At 50.0% G+C, this 25571-nt stretch overlaps 1 protein-coding gene across 4 annotated transcripts in view; it reads right to left on the bottom strand.

Moving 5' to 3' along the window:
* The window catches only part of WWOX (WW domain containing oxidoreductase), a 917133-nt gene that overhangs the window by 503369 nt on the left and 388193 nt on the right, over positions 1-25571 (bottom strand). Inside the window, exon 9 of one of the 4 annotated variants that reach the window (XM_044931126.2) lies at positions 16707-20998. The exons of the other annotated variants lie outside the window; for them this stretch is intronic. Coding sequence (XP_044787061.2) covers positions 20945-20998 — 54 coding nt within the window. The 3' untranslated portion in view covers positions 16707-20944. Of the gene's footprint in view, positions 1-16706; positions 20999-25571 lie in introns of those variants that run through there. 4 annotated transcript variants of the gene reach the window in all.

Below are 25571 nucleotides of genomic sequence, written 5' to 3'. Positions count from 1 at the left end.
CCCTTTGAAACCGAGGGTGGACGCCAACTGACAGGAAGATGTAAGTGCTCCTGACCCCACACTTGACCCTTCCACATTACGGACCGCGCAAGTCTGAGGGAACTTCCCTGACTTAACTCTTGCAGGGAGTTTCTGCAGAGCAAAGCCCTTGACCCTGTGGAGAGCACGGAGACGCAGGTTCCCCTGCAGACCCTGCAACTTTGCCCAGACTTGACGTCTGTGCAGGAAGACTTGCCCCGGGCAAGAGCGCAGACTAAGGTTACAGAGTTATTCAGTGTGAGCGTTTGGGGGATTCACAGGGACTTGCAATCTGGCTTTATAAATGGGGAGGGCTAGGAAAGAAAAGGACACAGGATTAGCTCTGACTATCCCTGTCGAGAAAGGGAGCCTTTTTGAACTGAGCCTCGTTACTGTTTCAGCATCCTTGTCTGGAGCGCACCTTTGCAGTTCTGCATCAATGCTGTCTCTTGTGCAGGTATTTCCCCCAAGATCTACTGGAGAGAGCCGCGTGGCGGGGCGGAGGTAGACTCCTCTCCAGGGGAGGAAGCTGCACCCCTTCCTATCAAATACACTGAGACGATCCCACCTCTCGCATTAAATAGGACGGAGATACAGCGACATATGAGTTGCAGCTGACAAGTGGCAGGATATTATCTTTTGTAGGTATTTAATTTTATATTCACGGATTTCGACTCTGTCATTTTCTTACCATACTTCAGAGCCAATAATATTTTTCACAGGTCTCTGATGTTCCTGGAGATCCCCGACAAGCTTCCGACTATGGTACCTAATGGGCAAGCAGTCCCATTCCCTGGCACCAAAAAAAGAGAAGGGCTGGAGATTACAGAAAATCAAGGAAACATTTGGAGGAGGAATGTCTTAACTCTGGACCAAAACACACACACTCAAATTCTCCCCTTTCTTCTTGTGGTCTTGTCTTGTGCTTGGTCGTGTCCAACTCTTTCTGACCCTTTGGACTACAGCCCACCAGGCTCCTCTGTCCATGAGGCTTTTCAGGCAAGAATACTGGCATTGGCATTTCCTCCTCTGGGGCATTTTCCCAACCCAGGGATGGAACCTGCGTCTCCTAGGTCTCCTACATTGCAGGTGGACTCTTCACCCAATATACCTTTCTTGTGCATAGATAGTCAAGAAAAGAGTTTTAAAATGGACTAGACACTGCCTCTGTGCCAACTGAAAACCTAGGAAGCTGTCTACGTAAAGATTTCTCCTTGTTAAGGATGGGAGTTCACACTGAAGGGCCCTCTTGGTCGGCTTCAGGTGCTCGGCCTTGCTAGACTGCAGCCCTTAAAACCGTCACAGACATTGCACACGGTTCTCAAAAGCCACACCATACACGGGTAAGCTGTAATCTACAAATCTGAACTGAGGCAGAAGGGGAGCGGGGTAAACAGCGAGTGTACCTCATTTACATCCTCTTTGGGTGCGGTACTGTGATGGCTATTTCATTGACGCCAACCAAAAGGGTGTTTTTTATATATAGCTAACACAGTGTCTTAAATACCAGTATTTTATTTGCTATTGCATTATAATAAAATGCTTTCTTCAATATGTATTTAATGTACCTCCTATTTTGATTTTTACATTTGGAGTGTTTAAAAAAAGGATCTGAACTGCGCTGCCCCATTCATTTTTTCCTGGCTCTTCTGCAGCCCACTGGCCACTGCTCAGACTGTTTTGAGAAGCAGGGGACTCTATTCATTCTGTCAGGTCACGGACAGATAGACAAAAACAAAAACAGAGTCTTCACATGAGTCCTGCACAGAAATGATCATTGGACGTAATTAACCAGCGATGTGCACCGCTGTGGACATTTAGAGACAATCCTTCCAACTGTCTTTTCTCCCCAACAAGCCCTGTTCACTCAAGTGTGTTCAGGTACTCAGTTACATTCAACACAGACTAATTCACTTATCCTCAACAAGTGGGCTATTGATTTTTGCCTGCTTTCAGAACAGCCTGAGGCTTTCTGAACGAAAATAGCGTCCCCTATTAAAAAAAAAAAAAATCCTGCAATTCCAGGGGAAATGCCCTTTCACTCCACATAATCAGGTTTGCCTCACATTTGTCTGGACCTGTTCCTATATTCAACTTGGAGCTGCTAATTTCCACAATTCTTTTTGCGCCCTGTTCCGTCAGACTCTGGCATATCCCTCGCCTTTTAAAGCTGAGAGGTCAACGGGATTTGCTTTCATTCAGTAGGGGTTTATCTGAACAAAACTTCTCTGGCATACCAGGAACAAGGCATCAGGCACTCTATTTTCTTCCTCTCTCTTTTTTTTTGGTAATCAACTTGTGAAAACCAAGTAGCCTCACTTCCCAAAGGCAAAAAGAGCAGATCTAAGCAACCATCTAGTTTGTACTTCTGTATGGCAAACACCATCCTTTACATAGAAGTAAAGATCATGGCATCCGGTCCCATCATTTCATGGGAAATAGATGGGGGAACAGTGGAAACAGTGTCAGACTTTATTTTTGGGGGCTCCAAAATCACTGCAGATGGTGATTGCAGCCATGAAATTAAAAGACGCTTACTCCTTGGAAGGAAAGTTATGACCAACCTAGATAGCATATTGAAAAGCAGAGACATTACTTTGCCAACAAAGGTCCGTCTAGTCAAGGCTATGGTTTTTCCTGTGGTCATGTATGGATGGGAGAGTTGGACTGTGAAGAAGGCTGAGTGCCGAAGAATTGATGCTTTTGAACTGTGGCGTTGGAGAAGACTCTTGAGAGTCCCTTGCACTGCAAGGAGATCCAACCAGTCCATTCTGAAGGAGATCAGCCCTGGGTGTTCTTTGGAAGGAATGATGCTGAAGCTGAAACTCCGGTACTTTGGCCACCTCATGCAAAGAGCTGACTCATTGGAAAAGACTCTGATGCTGGGAGGGATTGGAGGCAAGAGGAGAAGGGGACGACAGAGGATGAGATGGCTGGATGGCATCACTGACTCGATGGACTTGAGTCTGAGTGAACTCCGGGAGTTTGTGATGGACAGGGAGGCCTGGTGTGCTGTGATTCATGGGGTTGCAAAGAGTGGGACACGACTGAGCGACTAAACTGAACTGAACTGAAAGATTAAAAAAAAATTGATCAAACACGTAACACAACATTTTAAATATACTAATCTCTTTAAGTGAAAGTGCTACATACTTAAAGGAGATTATAAGCAGAGTCAATTTGTGTTGAAAAGAATGATTTGTTTTATGTCAATTATATTACATTTTAATGACAGTCCAGTGGTAAATCTTGACTTCCTTAAAGAAACCATGGTCAACTGTGGACCATTCTGGGGATAGCCATAAATTCTAGGTGTAAGGTGAATAAAGTCCTTAATTGGGGAAGTGTCTGCATGCTTAGCCGTGTCTGACTCTCTGTGACCTTTTGGACTGTAAGCCACCAGGATCCTCTATCCGTGGTATTCTCCAGGCAAGAAGGTATGCCGTTTCCTTCTGTAGGGGATCTTCCTGACCTAGGGATCAAACCCATGTCTCCTGTGTCTCCTGTATAGCAGGCAGATTTTTACCCTCTGAACCATGGAGAAGCCCTAACTGGGAAAGGGGAGCAATAAATACCCCTTCATAACAGACTCTGTCTCCTAACTGGGATGTATTTGGGTAAGAGGCATTTGCATAGCTGCTGTACAAAGAAATAAAGTTGCCCATCCATTTTAGATGCTGAGTCTATTAGAAACATGCTAATTTCAGCTTCTTTCCTTACTCAGAAGCATCTGAACTTGCATGTTAGTTAGGGGGTCAAATATGGCCTCTGGGGAAAAAAAAAAAAGAAATATGCACACACACACGCGCACACACACGCACTCCAGCAGAAGGAGGGTTCAATTTACCCAGGGAGAGCCTCAACCCTGTTTCATCAAGGCTTCTTCCTGCTGCTCTGATGCAGAGCAGAGATAGCTGGGCATCTGCCTGAGCCTTGAAAGCCCAGGACAGAGCTTCCGAGCACAGAGCCCTGCCTCCCAGTGCAAAGCCACCAGAGAGGGGATTCCTGGGAGTGCGGGGTATCTAAAAAATGAAATTTAATGTGTTTGGCCCTTAGTGAGGTTGCTCTGAAAGGACCATGCACCTGTGACCCTGGGACTCCAGGCACATTTCTGAGTCTCCAGTGAGCACAGTGGCAAAAGAAAACTGGCTGCCCTTTCTATAAGGACTAAAGGAAAGAGAACAATGCAGGGGGCTGTCCAGAGCAGCCTTGTCTCCCCGTGGCTGAGAATGAAGAAAGGGCTCCCCTGACAAGAGTCCTGCCTTTGTGTCGTGCGCCTGCAGTTCTGTTTTGTTTTAGAGCTAAGAGTCAAACCTCCAAGTACTGATTACTCACAGCGTGCCTGAGCGCGGCACACCTTAAGGGAGCTGGGGGAGGCAGGAGGCCGGAGAGACAAGACTAACATTAAAAAAATAATGACGTGCAGGGCATCATCAGGTGGCAAGCTTAGGGGACAGAGACACAGACATTCCCAGACTGTCAGAGCTAAGATCTAGTGAAATCTGAAAGAAAAAAGTGAAACAGCCAGGCCGATGTGGACGCGTCAACTTTTTATTTCGCCACATTGGGGACTTTAAAAAGAAAGTAAAATCAGAGAACAAGAAAGAAAACGAAAAAAGCAGGCAGGCAATAGGAGTTCTCATATTCTGTCATGCGGCTTCCCTCAAAGCTCAGCTGGTAAAGAATCCGCCTGCAATACAGGAGACCCCGGTTCAATTTCTGGGTCGGGAAGTTCCCCTGGAGAAGGGAGACTACCCTCTCCAGTATTCTTGGGTTTCCCTTGTGGCTCAGCTGGTAGAGAATCTGCCTTCAATGCAGGAGACCTGGGTTCAATCCCTGGGTTGGGAAGATCCCCTGGAGAAGGGAAAGGCTACCCACTCCAGTATTCTGGCCTGGAGAGTTCCATGGCCTGCACAGTCTGTGGGGTCGCAAAGAGTCGGACACGACTGAGCAACTATCACTTTCACTATTCTGTCATCTTTATTAAAAAACATTTAAGTTCTAAAGTTGACAACAGCTTAAAAAATAGATATAATGTGTTTAACGAGAAGCTCGCTGCTTTGTGTCTATTTTCTCCATTTGTAAATAAGTCTGGTAAGCATGTGGTCACAGATGGGCCTCTGGTATCTGACAGAGGATGACTCTCCTCCTCTCATCCAGGTGCCAGGTCTCAGCACCATCCCGGCACTCACAAGCTCCCTGAACACTGGCTGAATAAAAGAGGGGACCAGGTGGTGCAGTGGTGAAGAACCTGACTATCAATGCAGGAGACACGGTAAGATCCGCGGGTGGGGAAGATCCCCTGGAGCAGGGGATGGCAGCCCACTCCAGTATTCTAGCCTGGAGAATCCCAAGGACAGAGAGAAGCCTGGCAGGCTGCACTCCAGGGTGCAGGGTTGGGGGCGTGGGGGAGAGGGTCACAAAGAGGCGGACACGACTAAACACACCCACACCCACACCCACACACACAGACAAATGAACATCTGCCAAGGTGAGCGACGCCCAGGGTGTCGGGGATGAGGGGATGGAATGGCAGACCGGGAAGGCCTTGGTCTGGGGGGGAATGAGTGAGTGCACCCCAGGAGTCACAGCCTGTACCAGAAACCTATGAGGACCACCCGAGGACAGATGCACCTGCATGTTCTTCAGTGTTCCCCAGAGGAGGTTCCGTTTAGCCCACCGAGATCCAGTGGATGGAGAGCAGCTGCTTGTCCTCGTCCCAAGCCCACTGGGCCCAACCAGACAAGCAATTGGAGGAAATTAGAAGATTAGAAGATTAGAAGAGGAAAGAGGTGGCTCACAACACTTGTTACAGCATAAGGTGGTTACTGTGGTCCAGGGTGACTAGGGTCACTGGCCTAGAGGCTGCTGCAGACAGGGATTTGTAGCAGGACAGAGATGGGGTTCAGCCTCAGAGTCAGAGAGTGGGGGCAGGGGGATGGATTAGCAGGACGGTGGAGTCTTTCTGGCTAAATGACCTAAGCGGACTCTTGCTGAAGGTAGATCAGGGCATGCAGATACTACACAGGGCACAGAAGGCGATGAGGAAGGTCCCGGGATGCTGAGGGTGGGAGATTCTCACCAGACCAACGCACCAGGAGTCCTGGAGCAGCCCGTGCAAAAGAGGACACAGACGTCTAAAAGCTGAGGACTGCCTGGTAAGAGGGCTCAGAGGAGGCTGGCGAAAGGCTGCTCAAGGGAAGACTCTCTGTGGTGGGACACACCAACTCCATCTCAGGGCAAAAATGACCGGGACTGGCGTATACGCAGTACTGATACTTCGACAACCAATGAAAACCTACTGCATAGCTCAGGGGACCCTCCTGAATTGCTCTGGGATGACCCAGATGGAAAGGAAATCCAAAAAAAAGAGAGGGTATAGGTAAACATATAGCTGATCCACTTTGCTGTACAGTAGAAACTAACACAGCATTATAAAGCAACCACGTGCTAATAAAAGTTAACTTTAAAGTATCATCAAAAAAAGTAGGACAAACCAGACAGCAGAGACGCATGTCCCCAATCAAGCCTCAACTTGCTCATCTGTGAAATGGATAAAGACAGTTTCCACTCCCAGGTGGCCTGAATGAGAATCCTACAGCATGAGCCGTGTAAACCACTTTCTGTGGTGCCCGGTGTGAAACCATCATTCAAGAAAGACGACGATTATTATCACTGTGACTATCGTGATGAGGATGGAACGGCTGCTCGGGAAAGGATACGGCTGCCCCAGAACGCGTTCTGTCTTTTGAGTGCACAGAGGTCATGCTGTTAGCACGCTGCCTCTCATTGTCAAACCAATAAAATCTATCCGGAACAGAACAAGACGATAAAATGTGAGCAGAAAAATGCTAAAGGAACAAGTGACTCCCACAGTCCTCCACGCTCCGACAAAAGAGGGATTCTGTTCGTGTGATTAGTTCAAAACAGTGTATTAAGCCCAGAGGAATCCTTTTTAAAGTAAGACTCTAATTTTAGGAACCCGAGGAAAGGCTGCATTTTAATAGGATATTTCATTGTACCCCACATACAAAACTATTGTTTGCCTGACTCTATAATTTATTGTTAGACAGACACGGCACTATTAACTGTGGCAAAATGAAACACGGGCGATTCCACTAATAAAACAATCAGTTCACAAGGCAAAGCACAGCTCGGCTGTTTAAACAGAGCAGAATACCCCTGAGTAGAGATCTACATAGTCTAATATTCCCAGTTGGAATTTCACCTTTCTCTACTCTTTCGTGGAGAAAAATCATTGAAATAGTCTGGTAACAATACCGTTACTGTCTCCTTAACTTAATCCTTTGTTCCTCCCAAAGAAAAGACTGCCGCTGATTATGAATATTCCGTGCTACAATTTCCATCAATTAATATACTACCGTGTTCTTAGTACGGTATTAATAGCTTCTTGATTTACATTAGAGAGTATATATTTTACACCATGGGTGAAGCTCTTTTCTAACGGCTTTAACAGAAAATACTTACATAAAAAGAACTTACAATTTGGAAAATGGAGGTGGGAGGGTAGGGATAATTGCTGGGAAAGGATATATTCTATTCTCCTTCCGTGTTTTTTTTTTTTCCTTCTCCTCTCTGCTGGGGAATTCCTGTCCCCTAGTCAAGGGGGGGCAGGACAGGTCTCCCCCGAAACACCTCTGTCCTTCGACCTTCCATCTGGGAAGAGACATTTGGAGCTGAGCTGGTGTTTCTTGGTGGGTCTGCCGCCAACTGTCTGCGGAATGCAGAGTCTGCAGTTCGGCTTGCACAAAAAACCAGAACAAGCAGAGAGGAGCCCATCCCCCCTTCAGGTGACTAAAAAGAGGCAGGTGGTAGTGAAGAAGAAAGGGACGGTGGAGATGAAGGGAGAGACGGCAGCCTGGGGAGAAGCTCAGCCCGCTCTGCAGGGAGTGAGCGGGGTGTCTCTTACACACCCGGAGCCCTAGCCGCCTCGCCAGGAAGACCACACGTCCAGGTCCAGCACTGAAGGCTGTGTGCACGCATGCTTCTCAGGGAGGCGGCAGAGTGGAGGAGGCTCTGGAAGGAAGGGAGGTGTCCTGCCCCCGCCCAGGTACGTCCAGAGCCACTGATGCCCCGCAGGACTGCGACGGCTGCGGGGTCAGCATGAAGGCGGCCCCCAGGCACTTCTGCAGAGACTCCTGGGCCTGACTCACCCCCACGGGGACCTTCCGGGCTGCTCCACGCCGCTGGCTCCAAGAATGGACACACTCAAAGGGGCTGTGCACAGGCGCCGACATCTAGAACCCCTTTGATAGCCTGTGCTCAGGGCTCCTGCTTTTACTGCCCTGTTGTCCTGCTAGAATTTCGCCATGGTTTTGACGATCACCAGGATTTACCCATGGAACCGGCAGACTCTGGTCTCAGTCCCCCACTGTGCGGTTTCAGGACTGTCGCACCGTAAAATGAGGACGTGGGTGTCCCCTGCTTCCATAGAGACATGGTCCATAAAGGGTTAAAAAAAAAAAAAGATGTGAACTGGTTGTCAATATTTAAAAGTGGAAATAATTCCTCCAAAAATCCTGAGTCCCTGATTCTTTTTTAAAACACTCTCAGCAGCAAAAATCCGGAGCTGGGCAGCTGTTACTTTGACATTTGAGTCTCCACTTGGTCCACTTCTTCATTTGCGTGAACTTACAGGGGATCCCACAGCATCTCTGAGTCCTACAAATGCTAGAGTCCAGGCACTGTTGCTTAGAGAGAGTCATCTGTCCTTTTCCAAGACCCATTCCCAGGACACATCTGCCAGATGACTCCTAAAGACCCCCGGGCATCCCCCAGGCTACTCTGGGCAAGTTTCGCCCTTGCTAACCCTCCCTGGTCCTCCCACCTAAACCTGAGTTATCCCGGATACGCGCTGCTGCCCACCCAGCCCTTTGGCGGCTGCTCTGAGATGCAGGTTGTTGCTGCTGTTCAGCCATGAACTCGTGTCTGACTCTGAGACCCTGTGGCCTGCATGCTAGATCTCCCTGTCCTCCACTGTCTCCCGAAGTTTGCTCAAATTCATGTCAGTTGAGTCAGTGATGCTATACAAGCATCTCATCTCCTGTCGCCTCTTCTCCTCCTGCCTTTAATCTTTCCCAGCATAAGGCTTTTTACCAAATGAGTTGGCTCTTTGCATCAGGTGGCCAAAGTATTAGGGTTTCAGCATCAGTCCTTCCAATGAATATTCAGGGTTGATTTCTTTTAGGATTGACTGGTTTGATCTCCTTGCAGTCCAAGGGTCTCTCAAGAGTCTTCTACAGCACCACAGTTTGAAAGCATCTGAACTGTTCAGCCTTCTTTATGGTCCAACTTTCACATCTGTACATGACTACTGGAAAAACCATAGCTTTGACTACACGGATCTTTGTCAGCAAAGTGATGTCTCTGCTTTTTAATATGCTGTCTAGGTTGGTCATAGCTTTCCTGCCAAGGAGAAAGCGCTGAGACGCAGGAGCCCATGGTGATTGACAGGGCTGGGCTTTGCTGTATTTCTCGTAAAACTTTGTCAGGAAGGATTAAATGACGAGGGCTGGAAAAGAGATGGATGGACCCTTCCTGAGGCCGTGTCTACACATGACCAGAGCCATTCACAAGGCCAGCTGAGTGAAAAACACCAGTCAGAAGGGCCTGGTGATTGAACTGACAGGCTGATTCCCCAGCCAGGGAAGGCAGCCTTGGGCTATGGCTGGGGGCAGGGCAGCTGGCCCTTTGGTTTGTCTTTTTTCCCTCCATTTAAAGCACTTTGCAGAGTCTCGAGCCTAGGGTAGAGATTCAGTTTAGTGTCTGTGGATTGATTGATTAATTTAAAGCCCCTGAGAGATCCCGCGGGCTCACAGATAAAGCTGGATGAGCTGAGAATTTCCCTGTCTTCCTCAAAAGGAAAATGTTCAAGCAGCAGCCCCTAATTGGAGATGATTTACATTTCTGTCCTGATCTCAGAACTGGAGGACCAACCACAGGAGTCTGGTCCCGAACCGTGGCCGCAGGGTCCCGTTCTTGCCTGACACCTTCGAGATGAGGACTGGCTGTGGTGGTCTCAGAATGTGATTCACTTGTTTAGACCCCAGGGGTCAAATAAGTTCTGACCTTTATAACCAACTCTACCTAATAAGCAGGCCGATAAAGTGCCCTGTGTCTCAGTTTCCCTGGTGAGAAACGGGGACTCCCACGAGGTACCGCCATCAGGCGCCCGGCACAGTCTCAGAAGACGCTCGCCGAAAGGTGCCTGTTACTGCGCGGGGGACCGTGAAGACGCCAGACGTGAGCTCCCCGAACGTGGAAGACAAAACCCCAGGGGCTGCTCTAACCCAGATGAAAGGACCCCCACGCCCTGTCTGGGCGTTCCACAGTCGAGTGGACGTTAATGCCTTCTGCATGTTAGTGGAGTAACATGCCCACTTTACCACTGTAATTCTGAAAGCATACATCCTTTCAAAACGTTTCCCTGCCAGTGACCATAGAACACCCCACCCTGGTGCTGTGTGTCTGTGAGCAAGTCCAGTTAAGGGACCCATGGGTCCCCTAAGTCTCACCTCCAGTGAGTCTCTCACCCTAGAGAGAGATCTCTGGCTATTTGCTAAATTCTATCAGAACAAAATGAACCACAGAGAATAGAGAAGTGGAGGGTGAGGGGTGAGGGGTGGACCAGGATATGAAGTTAATAGCACCTTATAAATTCAATTTGCATTCCCCTCTTGATTTTAACCCAATCTACATGAGCTTTCCAAAACAGGCAGTCATTTGAAATCCCCCCACGTGACGGACCGTCTTAGACGTTTTAAAACACCGTCCCTTTGATAGACCGTGCTGCACAATGTGGTTTTAACTGGTTCTAGAATATTCTGATGGTGAAATATTTTCTGTTTCTGGGCCAGAACTGGTCATTTCTTCTTGAGAATATGATGTTTGAAAATCAGTTCCTTCTATTATAGATTTCTCCCTCAGCTTGTAGAAAATCCATGATTCCCTAAACATTGGTCTTTGAAAGCACATTGACTAAAATCTTCATGCTTAATTCATGAAGCGCAGTCTGGAGATTAGTGGAGCTGGACACAGACCAGGAATACTTTATCATATTCTAATAAGCAGAGGCTGAAAATTGCATTTCTAAAGCTACAGTATTAAAGGGCACGCCGCAAAACATGACCCAAACATAACTCAGTAGTTTTACAGTGTCTGAAAAGGCTTTGATATGATAAAGTATGCTGACGAGGGGAATAAACACAACTAGAAATTTCTGAATTTAAAAAGAAGAAAGTGTGTGTGGGGGGGAGGTGGGGGTGGTGCTTGGCAAACATTCAGTATATTTGTGGAAAAATATATATTATACACTCATATATTGTGATTTATAGTAAACCAGCATTGGCTATTGAGTCATGGGGTAGATCACTACAGCACGGGATAGATCAATTTAGGGGGTGTGGAAATCGTCAAAGAAAAAAATGAAGAAAGTGAGCCTAATGAGGTTAATTTAAAGGTTTCCAGAAAAACCTAAGAGCTGGCTTTTCAACCATCCTTAAAACAGGTCACTGGCACTGTCTCCAAAAGCAGAAGGCAAGGAGTATGGGAGAAGTGAAGGTGGAGTGGAAACGCTGCTCAGAATATGGTGCAGGATAAAAGCCGTCCCCCAGATTATCTGCAAAACGATGGCCATGTGTCAGAGCAAACACACAACCCAGCTACGTACATCAGTGGGGGCGGAAGCACCTGTGCAGTGCCCGGCACACAGTAGGGGCTAGGAAGTATCCATCTGATTGACTGATGGATGGTTTCATGGATGAAGGAGAAAGCAAGCAATGGAAAACAGGTCCTGTGCCCACCACGCGAGCCATGGAGGCTGCTGGATCTACTCTACTGAGTGCTTGCTAAGCTGTTTTTCCTTTTACAGAGGCAGCTGCTGATTAAAATAAACGAAGCAATTGGTCAGGAACAGTTCTCACAAAGCCAGTAAGTAAGCCCGGACCCACGGGTGGTCAGAGATCTCTGCAGGAGCAGGTGGGAGTGAGAAGCAGTGATGGGGTGGGAAGGGGAAGGGGTGCTGGCCCCCAGAGGGTACGCCTTTAAACCGCGGAGCGCGGGTACCGCCTATCGGTGGGGAGATGCTTTGGAGAGTTGGCCGCCGGGGGGTGTCTCTGATCCCCGCCCCTCAAAGCCAGCTCTCAACACTGCTGAGATCAGAGTGGAAAGATCAGAGCGGCCCAAACCTGCTGATTTGAGGATTTTCTTTTTATGGGTGTGCACATACCATGAGTGCTTCACTCACTTCAGGGAGCGGAGTTTATCTTACTTCCTATCAGTCCTGTTTTACCCCCCCGGAATCTCCCTGCGGGTCTCTGACGACATGGCCCAGGCTTCCCTCACCACCTCAGACGTCAGCAGAGGTCAGCAGAGGAGGGGTCCTCTTTAGCTAGCTGGCTTCCCTCATCCTTCAGGTCCCCTCATGCACCCCGGCCAGCTGGACTAGCTACTCCTGGGGCGTTACAGAGCGTCGCAGTCAGCGCCACCATCACCCCGGTAACCCCTGACCGGTTGCACGCCTTCCCCCTCCTCCCCTGACGATACACTCACTAAGGGCCAACAACTTGACAGGCAACCCACTGCCTCCCCAGGCCGAGTACTGAGCCTGCCAAGGTGGGATCTGAAAATATATTTATTGCCTAAAATGAATGGAGCAATGACGGTGGTGATTCCATAATATACAATCCTAAAGGGAGACTGTGGACATCCTCCTCTCTTTTGCATTTCACTTACCCTTAGGGGAAAAAAAAGGAAAAAACAATAAGTCTAAGGTATTTAGCATGTATACATGCCAAATACAACAAAAACTCAACTGCTATAAAAATGAGTAGGAATAACAAAGAACGAAAAACGACCCAAACTTGCACCACTTAGTAATTTTCTCACTCTGAGTGTAAATTTTACCCCTTTGAGCACTGACAGTCTTTTCCATCCCACTGAATTCACATTTCCGACAGCGGTACCCGCTGGGCCATCCCAAAGCCATTCTCAGCGTGTTCACACATCAGGGTGTCCTCACTGGCTGACCACCACGAGCACACTGTTTACTGGGAGAGGTCAGCACGGCCAGGAGGCAGAGGCGGAGGCGGAGGACACACTGTCAGAAGGTGCAGCCTCAGATACGGCTATCTGAAGCCACAAACGGACCTGCCGGGTGCAAAGACGTGCCGCCGTCACCATGGACGCGTGGTCCCAAGCAGATCGGCAAGTCACGTGCTGGAGGGCGACAGGAGTCATGCAGCTGCCAGCTGAGGGTGGCTGGGGCGAGGCAGACCGAGGCCCCGAGAAGACTCAGAGGTGAGCCGGGAGGCCTGGACCTCGGTTCCGATTTCAAGGAAGAAGAGCGATCCATTTGCAGGTGCTCCTGTCCCTGTGACTTCCTTCGTCCTCTGACTGCCAGCCCTTCTGCTGGGCATACGCTGTCTGACTCTGCGTCCTGTATTAACACAGCCACAGTTGGCAAGGTGGCACGTGTCCACCCACCCTCAGTGGTGGCTTTTGCAAGGTCTGTAATATCCTCTCTTGCAACTGGCGCCATGGTAGCAGCCCCATCTGGGCGCCCGCCTCCAGCTGGACACGCCTGCGCCTCCTGACAGACCCCTCCCCTGAACCACAGTGGTTCCCTGGGCTGGCTCCCTTTCCCCAGGGCCTTCGATGGTAACCACGGGGTCCTGCGGAAAGGGAGTCACGGCTTTCCAGGGAGATCAGCCCATCTTGCCCCCTTAATTATAATTCCTTACTTGCAATATGCATCGGCAGGTATTTACATAAACAATGAGGTATTTGAAACAGAGAAACTATGAAAATGAAACTGCTTTAATTTACATCCCACGGGACTGAGGCAGTAGACTTCTCTGAATGCCAAATAAATAAATACAAACTTAAGTAAGTGTCAGGTTGGGGGTAGTCTATGAATCTAAAGTGGGATGAAGGAGCCAGGCATGGCCCACAGCAACTTATTAGTCTCCATGCTTCTGAGAAGGGCTGCCCGGGGTTCCTTTAAATACAGAAAACAGAACTCCACCGGAAATACTGGCCCCTCCAGGAAGGGAGGTGGAAAGGCCATGGTTGATCGGACCAGAAATGATGAGTCATGGCCAGGACTGAGATTTGGCACAGGAGTTTTGTACCAGGGCAGGGTGGACAGGGTGAGCCGTGTTTCAGCTGACATAAACAAGCCAAAAGACAACAAGTCAGCCCTGGGGTCCCTCCTCTGCCCGTGCTGTCAGGAGTCAGGTAACATGGAGAGAGGTCAGACCTTACTCCAGCAGATACAGAAGCAGGAGCCGATCTGAGCATAAGCGCCTAGGGAAATCTTGGGGCCTGACTTTGCAGTGCTGCGTGGGGTGATGTGAATGGATGCGCACGCATATGCACATGGCTTTGTTTAGTCTGTGGGGTTAAAAAGGCCCCAAGGATGCCAGGAGATGAAGCCGAGGACAGATTAAAGGATGGGCATTAATAAGGCAGGGGAAAGAGCAGTTGAGAAGCGGCTCTACGATGCTCTTGCTGGGGACTTGGTAAGCGTCACCGCTTCTTGTCCTCAAATGGCTCTCCCCCATCTGGGAGAAGAAACTGAGACAAGCCTAGGTGTCCCTGATGGCACAAGCTGCAGGTGGTGACGGCGAGAGTCAGATGCAAGCCAAGGTCACTGGCCTCCCCCTGCAGTTGCAGAGGAAGAAGCCCAGGGATCATGTCTGTCTGTTCACAGTGTGGAGCCACACGCACCACTGGACCCAAGCACACAGGACGCCGCCAGCTTCCCCTCTGGTCTGCTCTGTATCTGTCTCACCTCTCCTCTCTGATTCTCTGTGTGTGCGCATGTCTTTCTGACCCTGAACACTCCTCTTTTTACAACGGACAGCCTTCTCCTGTGCGCCATGGGAGGACGCTGCGAAGCGGCAGGGCCCCCGGCGTAGCTGTGAAGGGTGAAGGCATGCGGCAGCCTTCCTCGCCAGCTACAGCAGAGAAGTCCCAGGAAGGACGCAGAGTGCCCTGGTTTTCTGGGTGCTCAGTCCTCAACCCAGCTCTTCAGCCAGGAGGCAGGTACCAGGGCTGGTCAGACCTGGGTCTAGTGCCCATCCCCATGGGTCGGGGTGGGGCTCACAGTGGTCCTTTTGAGATCAGCAATCCTACCTCTACCACGAAGAGGGAGACAGAGGCATCCCAAGGAAGAGAGAGCACTGTGAGTGATACGAGGGTGATGAGAAAAAATGCTGGACATCTTAGTTACAAAAATAGAAAAAAATCAGATGAAGCGCTGTGATCCTTGAAAGAACAGAGCCGGGGAGAGAGGTAGGCTGAGGCAGCGAACGGCAGCATGGGGCCGCGCTGCCAATGGCCTTCGCACGAGCCTTGTGCGGGGCTCTCTAGAGGGCTCCCGGGAAGGCAGGAGGTTGGCCCATTCTACCATTTCTCTCCTTCCCGCTGCCTGGCCACTCTCAACTGGGGGACACCTGGAGATGGAGGCAGTGTTGCCAAGCAGCGAGCAGGGGCGGGGTCACTGAGGCCTTTGTGGGCTGGCCACGCCAACTGCAGGTGGCTCGCTCCTCTTCGATGTGAAAGAACTTGCCACCCTGGGTGTGCCCTTGTTACCGGCAGCCAAGCGCAATTCCTGAGGTCCCCACCTGGGCACCAGTCCCCCGGGCTGGGTCCCCACCTGGACCGCCTGCCCTGCCTTCCTCCTGCTTCAGCCGCCAGACACCCTGAGAATCCAGGGGCCGGAGAAACAAGCCCCCTTCCTCGCGATATAAACGCTTCCCTCCTTACCTCTTGTGTAATCCACACATACCTCCACCTCCTCATGGCTACCCATTCAACTCAGGGACGCCCAAGAAACCAGAGGGAGCCCAGCATCGTGAGGCACGAGGATGTTAATCTGAGACCCTGCCACTCCTCCCCAAATACCAGCTCTGGGCAGAATATACCTATTATCTACTTGGCTGAATTAGAATCTGACCTCTGAATGTTGATACAGTTGAAACAACACAAAACAAAGATAACGCAGCTATTTTGCAGGAAGCTTCCTTGTCGACCAGATATGTGTGTGTGCACGTGTGTGTGTGCGTGTTTTAATGTGATGGTGAGCTTTATTTTCTCATATGTACATCATATATTGTAATACGAAATGGATATTGACTGCAGCTGGGGTGGATATCCACATGTATTGACCTCAGAGGTAAATATTGACTGAGACAAAGGTAAAATCGATGCTTACCTTGAGGGATAATAAATCTGGATATCTATTGAAATAAGAAGTCAATAGGCACATTGTTACAAACACCCGTGGTTATAGTCACTTGAGCAAATTTGTAGAGCGGGCGGTCAGCGGCTGTTTTGCAGAAACGAGAGGCAGCGGTGGAAGCCCACGGAGGCCGCACTGACCAGCCGCTTTCCCTTTACTCCCCTTTCCTCTGTCGCCAGCCAGCATTGGACCAGGTATGCCACCCCACCCTACCCTGTCAAAGGAGTAGCTCAGCCTCCGTTTTCAGGAGGTTACTGAATTAGGAGTCTGCATTGTGGCTCAGCTGGCAAAGAATCTGCCTGCGATGCAGGAGACCCGGGTTCAATCCCTGGGTCAGGAAGATCCCCTGGAGAAGTGAATGGCTATCCACTCCAGTATTCATGCCTAGAGAACTCCACACAGAGTCAGACATGCCTGAGTATGCACACAAACACTGGTTATTGGGGGGGGGGGGATCTGATATGAGTATCCCCATTTTATAGCCCGATAAACTGAGGCTCAGAGAACTTGAGAAACTCATCTGACAGAGATGATAAAGGGGGATGCCCTAAATTCAAAACTGATTGATGCTGAACTTGTTATCTTGCTAACACATCATTGTCTCCTGCTGACTGTCATAAACTGGGACTCGGGTGACAGAGATGTCAGAGAAAGGTGAAAGCAGAGACTGGAGGCGGTGAGGAAGAATCTGTTTGGGGCAGAAAGTGCCAGTAACAGCGTCTTTGCAGAAATGGACAGGGAATTTTTGTGACGCCACTTGCCGTCACTGCTATCGATCATCACCATCACCACGGCTCAGCTTTGGTGAGTCGTGACTATGGGCCAGGCACCGTGTTATTAAGCATTGTACAGACCGGATTTAGATACAGTCTCCCAACCCTGTGGGGTCCTGCAGTCGATGACCTGGTCACCTATCCAGTTTCCATTCTCCGTCTCCCTCGATGGCTGAGCCCAGCCTGGGTCAGCCATCAGCCCCTCCCCTGTACAACAACACGGGGTCTCAGCTCCCAAGCGCGGTGGGCACACATGCTGCCCTGGAGACTGTTTGCGTGTAGGCACGTGACACAGTTCTGGCCAAGGAGATGTGAGCACAGGTCTGTCGACGGGCCTCTTGGAAAAGGCCTCCGTGTTCTGAGAGATGCACGTGGGGGCAAGGTGCCTTTTCCCTCCACGTTACGCTCCCTGGTTCCGGTGCTGGGAACTGCCGCAGCCATCCTGCAAATGTGAGGGAGACGACAACTGAGGAGGAGGCGGATGGACACGCAGAGAAGTGGAGCCACATCAAAATATGCCACCTCGTTGGCCACCCCACTCTGGACTCCAGCCTAGGCTGGATAACACACTTCCATGTACTGTGGCCACTGCGAGCTGCGTTTCCTGTCAATGCAGCCCAGACCATCTGAACTGCTACACGTGGAGAGACCCAGGCTTAGGAATGTTGACTGTTAACCTGCAGCAACTAGAACTTCCTAACTCCGCGGTCTGAGTTCTTAACGGCTTCTCAGCAACCATACCAGGCTACCTCCCATTTGAGGCTTATACCGAGGCCTGCTGGAAATCGGGTCCTGCAAATGAAATCAACCGGAAGTGACAATGATCCCCTCTATCTGACCTTGCAACGCCATACTCTAAGCATTGTGTCAGAGGCACCCTTCCAAGACCTATTCCTTTCAGAGGCCTAGGCTTTCAACACTGTTTTAATGAATCGCAAGACATTTCTCCCAGACTTCACGCATCAACTCCAAGAGAACCTGATTAAGGTTTCTCAACACCTAATATTACAACTTATCAAATGGCTTCCATTTGATAAAACATATCATGTGCTTTCAGTTCCCCTTGCCCAACCTACTCTCTTTTCCCCAACTGGAACATCTGTTTTTAATTCGTCAACAAGGAGAAAAAATGACAGAATTAAAGGGTGCTTTCCTCCACTCTTCCTGACCGTGGCCGCCATTCTGGCTCTGCCTTCCACACCAATAAAACACCAAGCTGCACCTCCTGTGGGAGTGCTGAACACACTCGATTCCTTCAGGAATCCTCCACCGAGTGTCTGCTAGCTTTTTCCTAGATGCGTCTCTCTCCTTAAAGACAGGACTGCATTTCATTCATTTATGGGACCTTAGGACCGAACACAGTACCTGACATGTGGGAGTAAGCACAGAATTTAGTGATCATTATAGATTTCAGGTAGGGTGGGAGGTGTCATCAACAGTGAGATCTTTTCGGAAAATGCCAATGAATACCAACTTATAGGAAGACCCTGTTGTCCTAGAGTTTTCCATCTTCTTTCACCTTCCAGCTAAGAAGCAGCATCATGGTTAATCCCTCCTGGTTTTTTATTACACAGGGAAAAATAGGGGGGCGGCAGGGGGAAAGCCAGTGGACAGGTTACAACACAGTTAGGGGAAGCCAAAGGAAAATGAAGTCTCACACTCTGTCAGCTCCATCCTACCCTCATACGCCTGTATTGTTAAAGGGAATTGGGGCACTTTATCATCCATTTACCCGTTATCTTTATACCGTTACCAGAAACTGACACTCAAGCAACAGCCTCTCTACTGTAGCTTCTCTGCGGTGTCCGGGGCCCCAGTGAGGGGCATGCTAGGGGGTCACGGAACAGTCTAACCCGCTGAGGACCCGCCACAGCAAAAGGGCAAAGGCCTTTGGACTCGGGCTCCCCGGGGCTCCCCGGCTCGGGCTCCACGACCGCGCGTGCCAATTCCTATAGTAGATCTCCTCCATTTGTCTGTCTACGCGTGTGCTAATTGTCAGCCAGCCAGCCATCTACACCCCTATCAGTTCTGCTTCTCTGGAGAACCCTAATACAGGTGGCAGGGGTCAGGCGAAACTAACGTGTCCGTAAGGTGATCCCCCAGAACAGACACCGCAGCACGGCTACTAAACAGTATGAATGGCAGACAAGGCAGGGAACAACCATGTCTTCCCGGAAGGCCAAGGCTTTCCCCCTTTCTCCTCCTCCACTGTGACCAGGACCGTCACAGGAAGCCCGCACACCCCCATAGGGGCTGTTCCGGACACCTTCGCTTTATCCCCAGCACCTTGTTCGGTGTGTGCTACAGAGTAGGTGTGCAATCAACTGATGGTAAGTGACGAAGGTGTTAAAGGTATGAGGAGGTACCCGGGACACCCTTAGCAGGGACGAACACTGGGTTCAGGGGACGGAATGGCCTCACCTTCTCTGAGCCTCCGTGTCATTGTAGGAAAAAACAAAACAAAAAAATGCACTAACCCATCCTACCAGTGGCTTTGGTAAGTTTCATGATTCTAGAAGTAGAAGCCTCGCTCCTGTTCAGGACCTGCTTCAAGCGAGTCACGAAGCCATTTCTGCGAGAGGGTGGGTTTTGCTGCTGAGCCAGCGCTTCCTGACAGCCGGGCCCTTTGGAGTAGAGAGGCCCCATCACGTCCCCAGGACAGCAACTAAGCAGTTCATCAGCAGCAGTCTCAGGAAATCCAGCTGCCGATTTAAGGCAACGGCCTGAATCTTCATCATCTGCGTCGAAAACCAGGAGTCAGGTCTCCTGTTTGCCCAGTCCTACAGCCCATCGTGTTGAGGGCTTTCATCACCTGGAGAGGGTTTCAAGGGCTTCAGCTGGAGCAGAAGAGCCCCCCCAGGGAAAACCTGGCCCCACGCCCCACCATCACTGACCCTCCCTGCAGTGTGCCAGGCCTGCCCGCAGCAATGCAGTCGGGGCCACACGGGAAACAGACCCAATGCCGACTGCCACTGAGGGGTCATGGGACTATTCTAGCTAATTGCCACGGCTACAAAAGATGAGGTTAAGTCCCCTGTAAACACTCCTCGTTTCCAAGAGGGAGGCCCACTTGATTTACACAACCACCAGTAAACGTGCGGAGAAAAAACAGATATCACTTAAGAGACCTAACGTTTCCTGACAGCAATGAACTGGCACTCACTGGGGCCCTCTGTACATTTCCCAGGAAGGAGTCCTGGTGCAAGGAGCACGGGACAGTCCAAGACGGCACCGGCTAGCCCAGAACACCTGGCTCCAGCTCCTCAAAGACAGGGCAGGGCCGCGACCGAGCGCCCTGCTGTCTGGCCTGCTCTGCTCATTCTGCTCTCTGCGCCGAGGCCTCTGAATGCCTGATGGGTTCACTGCCAAAGAGAACGACAGGCCTTCTGATCAACGGCTCTGTTTACGGTAATCAGGGCAGGGCGCTGAGCGAGTTTCAGGATGCCAAGTGATCGCGTGTTTTCAGGATAATCAATAAGACACTTATCTTGAAAGATTCATGCAAGTTTGGAATCAATTATGAATGGGATGATGATAAAACTCTGAGAGAGACTCACTGGATTTTTTTTTTTTTTAAGTTCTTATCAGAGGGCAAGGCTCCATTTTGTTGGCTTCTCTGAAATATTATATAAATTTAAAAATTGAATACTCACTCTGCTCTGCCATTGTCAAAGAGCTAGATCATCTCATGATTTAGTAGGGATTTTCAAATTCGGATGCTGTGGAATCCTGGGATAATATAATTCAGGGTGTTTTTTTTGTTGTTTGTTTTTTAAAGGAGGCGGGAGTTCTCATTGAGAGTATCAAGGATTGCAATGTCGTATACAGTAGAAAGGGCTAGCATGAACTGTAGACACGAATGTTGAGTCTGAAAGTAAGCCTCTACAAGTCAAAGACGGATGGTCTTGGGCACGTTAGTTCTTCTTTCCAAATCAAAATTTCCCTGTAAAAACAACAAAGGCACCTCCATTGTAGGGTTATGGTAAAGACAAAATGAGATCATCTATATGGCAAGTTTATCATAATCCCAAGCAATGCAACAGGCTCTCAATAAAAGTCAGTTATTGCTAATATTAGAATTCTGACTCGATCCCCTTGAGTGAGTTACTCTTTCTGGTCACCACTGTCAAATTTCGAAAAGGGAAATGACAAATATGCTGCAAGGTGGTTGGGGAATTAAATGAGATAATGAATAAAATAGCATCTGATCTTACACAACTAGCACATGATGGATATTAAAAGTGATAAATAACGATATGGAAAGAAAACTCAATTGTTTTTCCTTTACTCTCATGCTCATAATACTTCTGACAGCAGATGAATAGGGTTCGTCCCACAGGGAGCGGATCTCTGAGACCGGCTGGGTGTCCCACAGCTGCACTCACTCCTGACAGTTAATAAGCTGCGTTAGAGCAGGCCCCGCAGGATGAGGACTGAGTCCCGCGGGGCTGCCCGCACTTCAACGCCGATCTCAAATAGCTGCCCCCGGCTCACCCCGAGACTCCCGTCTAACGGGGCGACAAGCGGAAGACTCCCACCAGCTTCCTTCAGGTTGCACAAGCTGCCAGGGTGGCTCGTACAACCAAGAACGCCAGCTTCTGTCCTCTCGCCCAGTGATACCAAGGCTGTTTCACAGGATAGGACAAAGGCCGGACAAGGGCCAGGTCTAGAAGGAACCGGAGCACAGAGCCTCTGTCCGCTCCCAGTCAGGGGGTGTCCCCTGCCCAGCACATCAGTGCCCTCACCCACCTGTAATGCAGGGATTTCCATGGTGGCTTCAGCATGTAGGCAAGATGGATTATTAACTCAATTTCCAGCCCCTCGCATCTCTCCAGAAAACGAAAGGTTGAGCCTACCATTTCTACTCATGGCTTGGTCTTTCTGGTGACCAAGCCCCATTGAAGGGGGCCCCATCAGTTGCCTCGTGAGGACAAAAGATGCTTCTACCTCCCAGAACATTCCAAGGGAATTAGGAGCTCATCACTAAGGGAATGACAAGGTCTCGGGAGCCCTGTGTCAGGACCTGGGGCCAAAGACCAAGTATCAGAAGGGGTCAGGGGGCCGAGACCAATGTAAATACACAGTTCTCATCATTCCATGCTAACACTCGGCTGGAAAAAACTTTCAGAGAAGCAATACATCCGGTCTCACCTCTCCATTTCACAAACAAGAGAAGGGGGCCCTTGTCTGACCCTCAGGTTACCTGGAGCAACTCTTGCACAAGGGTGCCTGGACCAGACTGTTGGAGACAAAGCAAGCCCTGCATCCGGGTGGGGATGTGCAGGACCACAGAGAGTCCAGGAGCCCATGCAGAGCCCGTGGAGGCAGGCCATCTGCCTATGGGGGCGGGGCGAAGGGAGGGGAGCACAGGACCACAGTAGAGTCCAGAGCCGGACGGTGACGCAGGGCTGGTGGAGGCAGGCCATCTGCCCTCTGGGGGGGTGGGGAAGGAGGGGAGCCAAGCCTCGGGGAGGCCACTGAGGCTAAGCCAGGCAGAGGAAGAGACCGCGGTGTGAAGTGACGCGCAGAGGAAGCTACTTAAGTCAAGGAGTCATGGTGAGACCGCCACAGGCGACAAAGAAGGAGGGAAGAACGTGGAAGACAGGGAGCCTTCTGGGAGCCCAGGGCCTGCCTGACTTCAAACCAAGGCCCTTAGCCAGCGGACGGCCAGCAGGGTGGGGTGAAGGGGGCGGAAATCAGTGGATCCAGCTTTGGGGAGCTGGTCGAGGGCTGCCTGAGCAGACCCCATAATTAAAAGGCTGGTCCCCCAAAGGACAGAGGTGAAGTCTCTGGTCGGCAGCTGTAACAGCGGACCCCACTCAACTAGGATGCTACCCCCGCCATGGCCTGGGCTCCTCCTGGCCCTGAACAGCTCGACATTCGGCCTGAGCTTGCAGAGGACTTTTCATGGGCCACTCCACTTACACTGTCCCTTTGATCAGGAATAGCCCAGGGCAGTCAGAATCACTGCACGGTAACTCTGACACTATACTTAGCTCACATGGCCACAGCTGAAGAATTTTTGTTGAGGTTCAAGTTTTGAGGAACAGCTCTGTAACCTGCCCCTGAACGGGCCTCGGCAGAACCTGGGAGCAGACCAGCAGTCCCCTCTGCCTTCCTCCAAGGTCACCACCCCACCCCTGGGTACCTCGATCATTGGGGAAACCAATTTTGTGCCCAGACTGAGGCTGGAGGAAAACTCTCCCCGAAACTGGCAAATTCTCTGAGATGGTTTCTTTGGAGATATTGCTCATAGCACTAAAGGGCACAGATGTGAAGCTTGCTGGGCCTTTACATGTGTATACACACCCATGTAATTATCAGATCCAATCAGGGATCACTTCCAGCCTGGCAGAGGGTGGCCCCCACCCCCTAGGGGGCCCCATCCCTCAGAGCAGCCATCACTGCTCTGCCCCCTCTCAGGTGCAGACGTCCTGGCTGCTTTGGACCTTTAAATTAATGTGCTCCTACTCTGTACCTTTTCAAGTGTCTGGCTTCTCCCACTTAACTCTCAGCCTGACTCCCGGATTTTATAGTGTCTATAAAAATAGCCCATCCGCTCACCTGTCCTGGACTTCTATTGTGTGCTGGGCTCAGAGCTACCCTCATGTTTAATCCTCACTGCAAACTCAGCAAATGGGAGTTATTATTCCAGTTTCACTGATGAAGAAAGGTTAAGTGACCTGCTGCAAAATCCCAAAGCTGGAAATCAGCATATTAGGATCAGGGATACGATTTGCTGTTGACTCTTGATGCCAGGGTTGGGAAAAATGGACATGAAGGCCTCTTAACAGTGTTCAAGATACAGTATGTAGCCACAAATATTAGCACCGATGATGATAAAGATGATGATGATGCCAGGCCTTGTATTAGTGTTTGGGGAACAGAAAGGAACGAAACAGACGTGGCTCAAGGCCTCAGGGATCTGACACCCTGGCGCAAAGCACATGCAATACACATTTTATTTTTGTTCGGTCACTCAGTCGTGCCCAACTCTGCAACCCCATGGACTGCAGCGCTCCAGGCTTCCCTGTCCTTCACTATCAACACACAGACAATACCTTTATAATGATGAACTGTGATAACGAAGGGAAGAGACAGGCAGCTGCGGGCCACAGTGAGGCTCAGGCACCATGTCTGCAATGGGGGGGTTTTCATCTTCAATTGTCAGAGAACAAGAAGGCTGGGGACCTTCAGCAATGTCACACAGCAGTTATTGAAGATGCCTAAAATATGCCCCCCCTCAAAGGTATGCAGCACTAACCAGCTTTGCTCTAATAAAGCTCTTCACCAGAGAGGCTCAATTACATCGGCAGTGGACTCCTCGGAAAGAGCGTTTAAGAGGCAGCTTCGCCCTTGACTCTTGATTCTGCGTGTCAAAAGCACTTAACTCCAAAACCTCTGGATTACTAACACCGGATCAGGGCGTCTGCTCCCAGAGCCGGACCGCCCCCTGCTGATGCCCTGACGCCAAAGGCACTTGTATTATCATCAAGCTGTCACCGAGGCAACTGCCGCTTGGGAAGACGACCCCTCTATTCCCTCCCAAGGGAGCGCCGCCAAACTCATCTTCCCATAGAACCTACAATGCCTATTCCATTTTAGGACCCGGGATTCTGCTTCAGAAAAATGAAGCGAAACAAAAAACCAACAAACTCCTCTTGTTGGCTTCACGGTGATTCAAAGTTCCTCAGAAAATGCTAGAGTGGATCTCAGCTGACACTGATGCGCTTGATCCTACGGTTGGTGAGTAAAGCAGACGTGAATACTGTCAGGATTCCTCCTGAAATGCCAACATACCCTTTGACACTGACTCTATCTAACTGAGAGAGCCGGCACTGGCTCCAGCGTGGGCTCAGATCCATTCCACTGGCGAACCACCAGTTAAATCAGCAGCCTGGGTTGACGCTTCACGTTCAAGATGCTCCGACTCAGGACACAAGGGCACAGATGCCAAAAATAAAAGATTTTCTTCTGCTTTGAGACCTCTGCTCAGTGAGAAAAAAGGAGAGTCACCCGCGCTAGGTGAACCCTTGATTATCTTACCGGAAGCTAAATCTCAGTAGGTTAAATGTCTGCCACTGAATCTCTGCTTAAGGCTGGGACAAGACAACAACAAGGTCCTTCTCTGCATCCTCTCATGTCCTCAGAGCAAGCAGGTTCCAGGCACAGAGCAGGTTCTTCTTCAATGTCAGGGGAACACCCTCTCATTATTAACCTACCAAACAGCAGGCCATCAGGACTTTCTGCAGTCGGGGGCAGGGTAAGGATCTGTGGATGAGAGGAGCTGGGAGCCAGAGTCTGGCTCAACCTTTTGAAGAGTTTTCTAAGAACTATCGCTTTGCACAGTAACAAGCTTACTACTGAGCAGGGCTCATTTGTAATCTACCAGAAATGACCCAGCAGGGAGAAACACACTGGGCTGTGGCTGAACTAGTCAGCAACCAATGGGACAATGGTATTTCTGTGAATGTGGTCAGTAGTCAGTAAAGGACGACAAATACAAGGACTATATA

This window comes from Bubalus bubalis, chromosome 18 (genome assembly GCF_019923935.1).
Source record: "Bubalus bubalis isolate 160015118507 breed Murrah chromosome 18, NDDB_SH_1, whole genome shotgun sequence".
Classification (NCBI taxonomy): Eukaryota; Metazoa; Chordata; class Mammalia; order Artiodactyla; family Bovidae; genus Bubalus; species Bubalus bubalis.
This window is presented reverse-complemented; position numbering and strand designations above follow the sequence as displayed.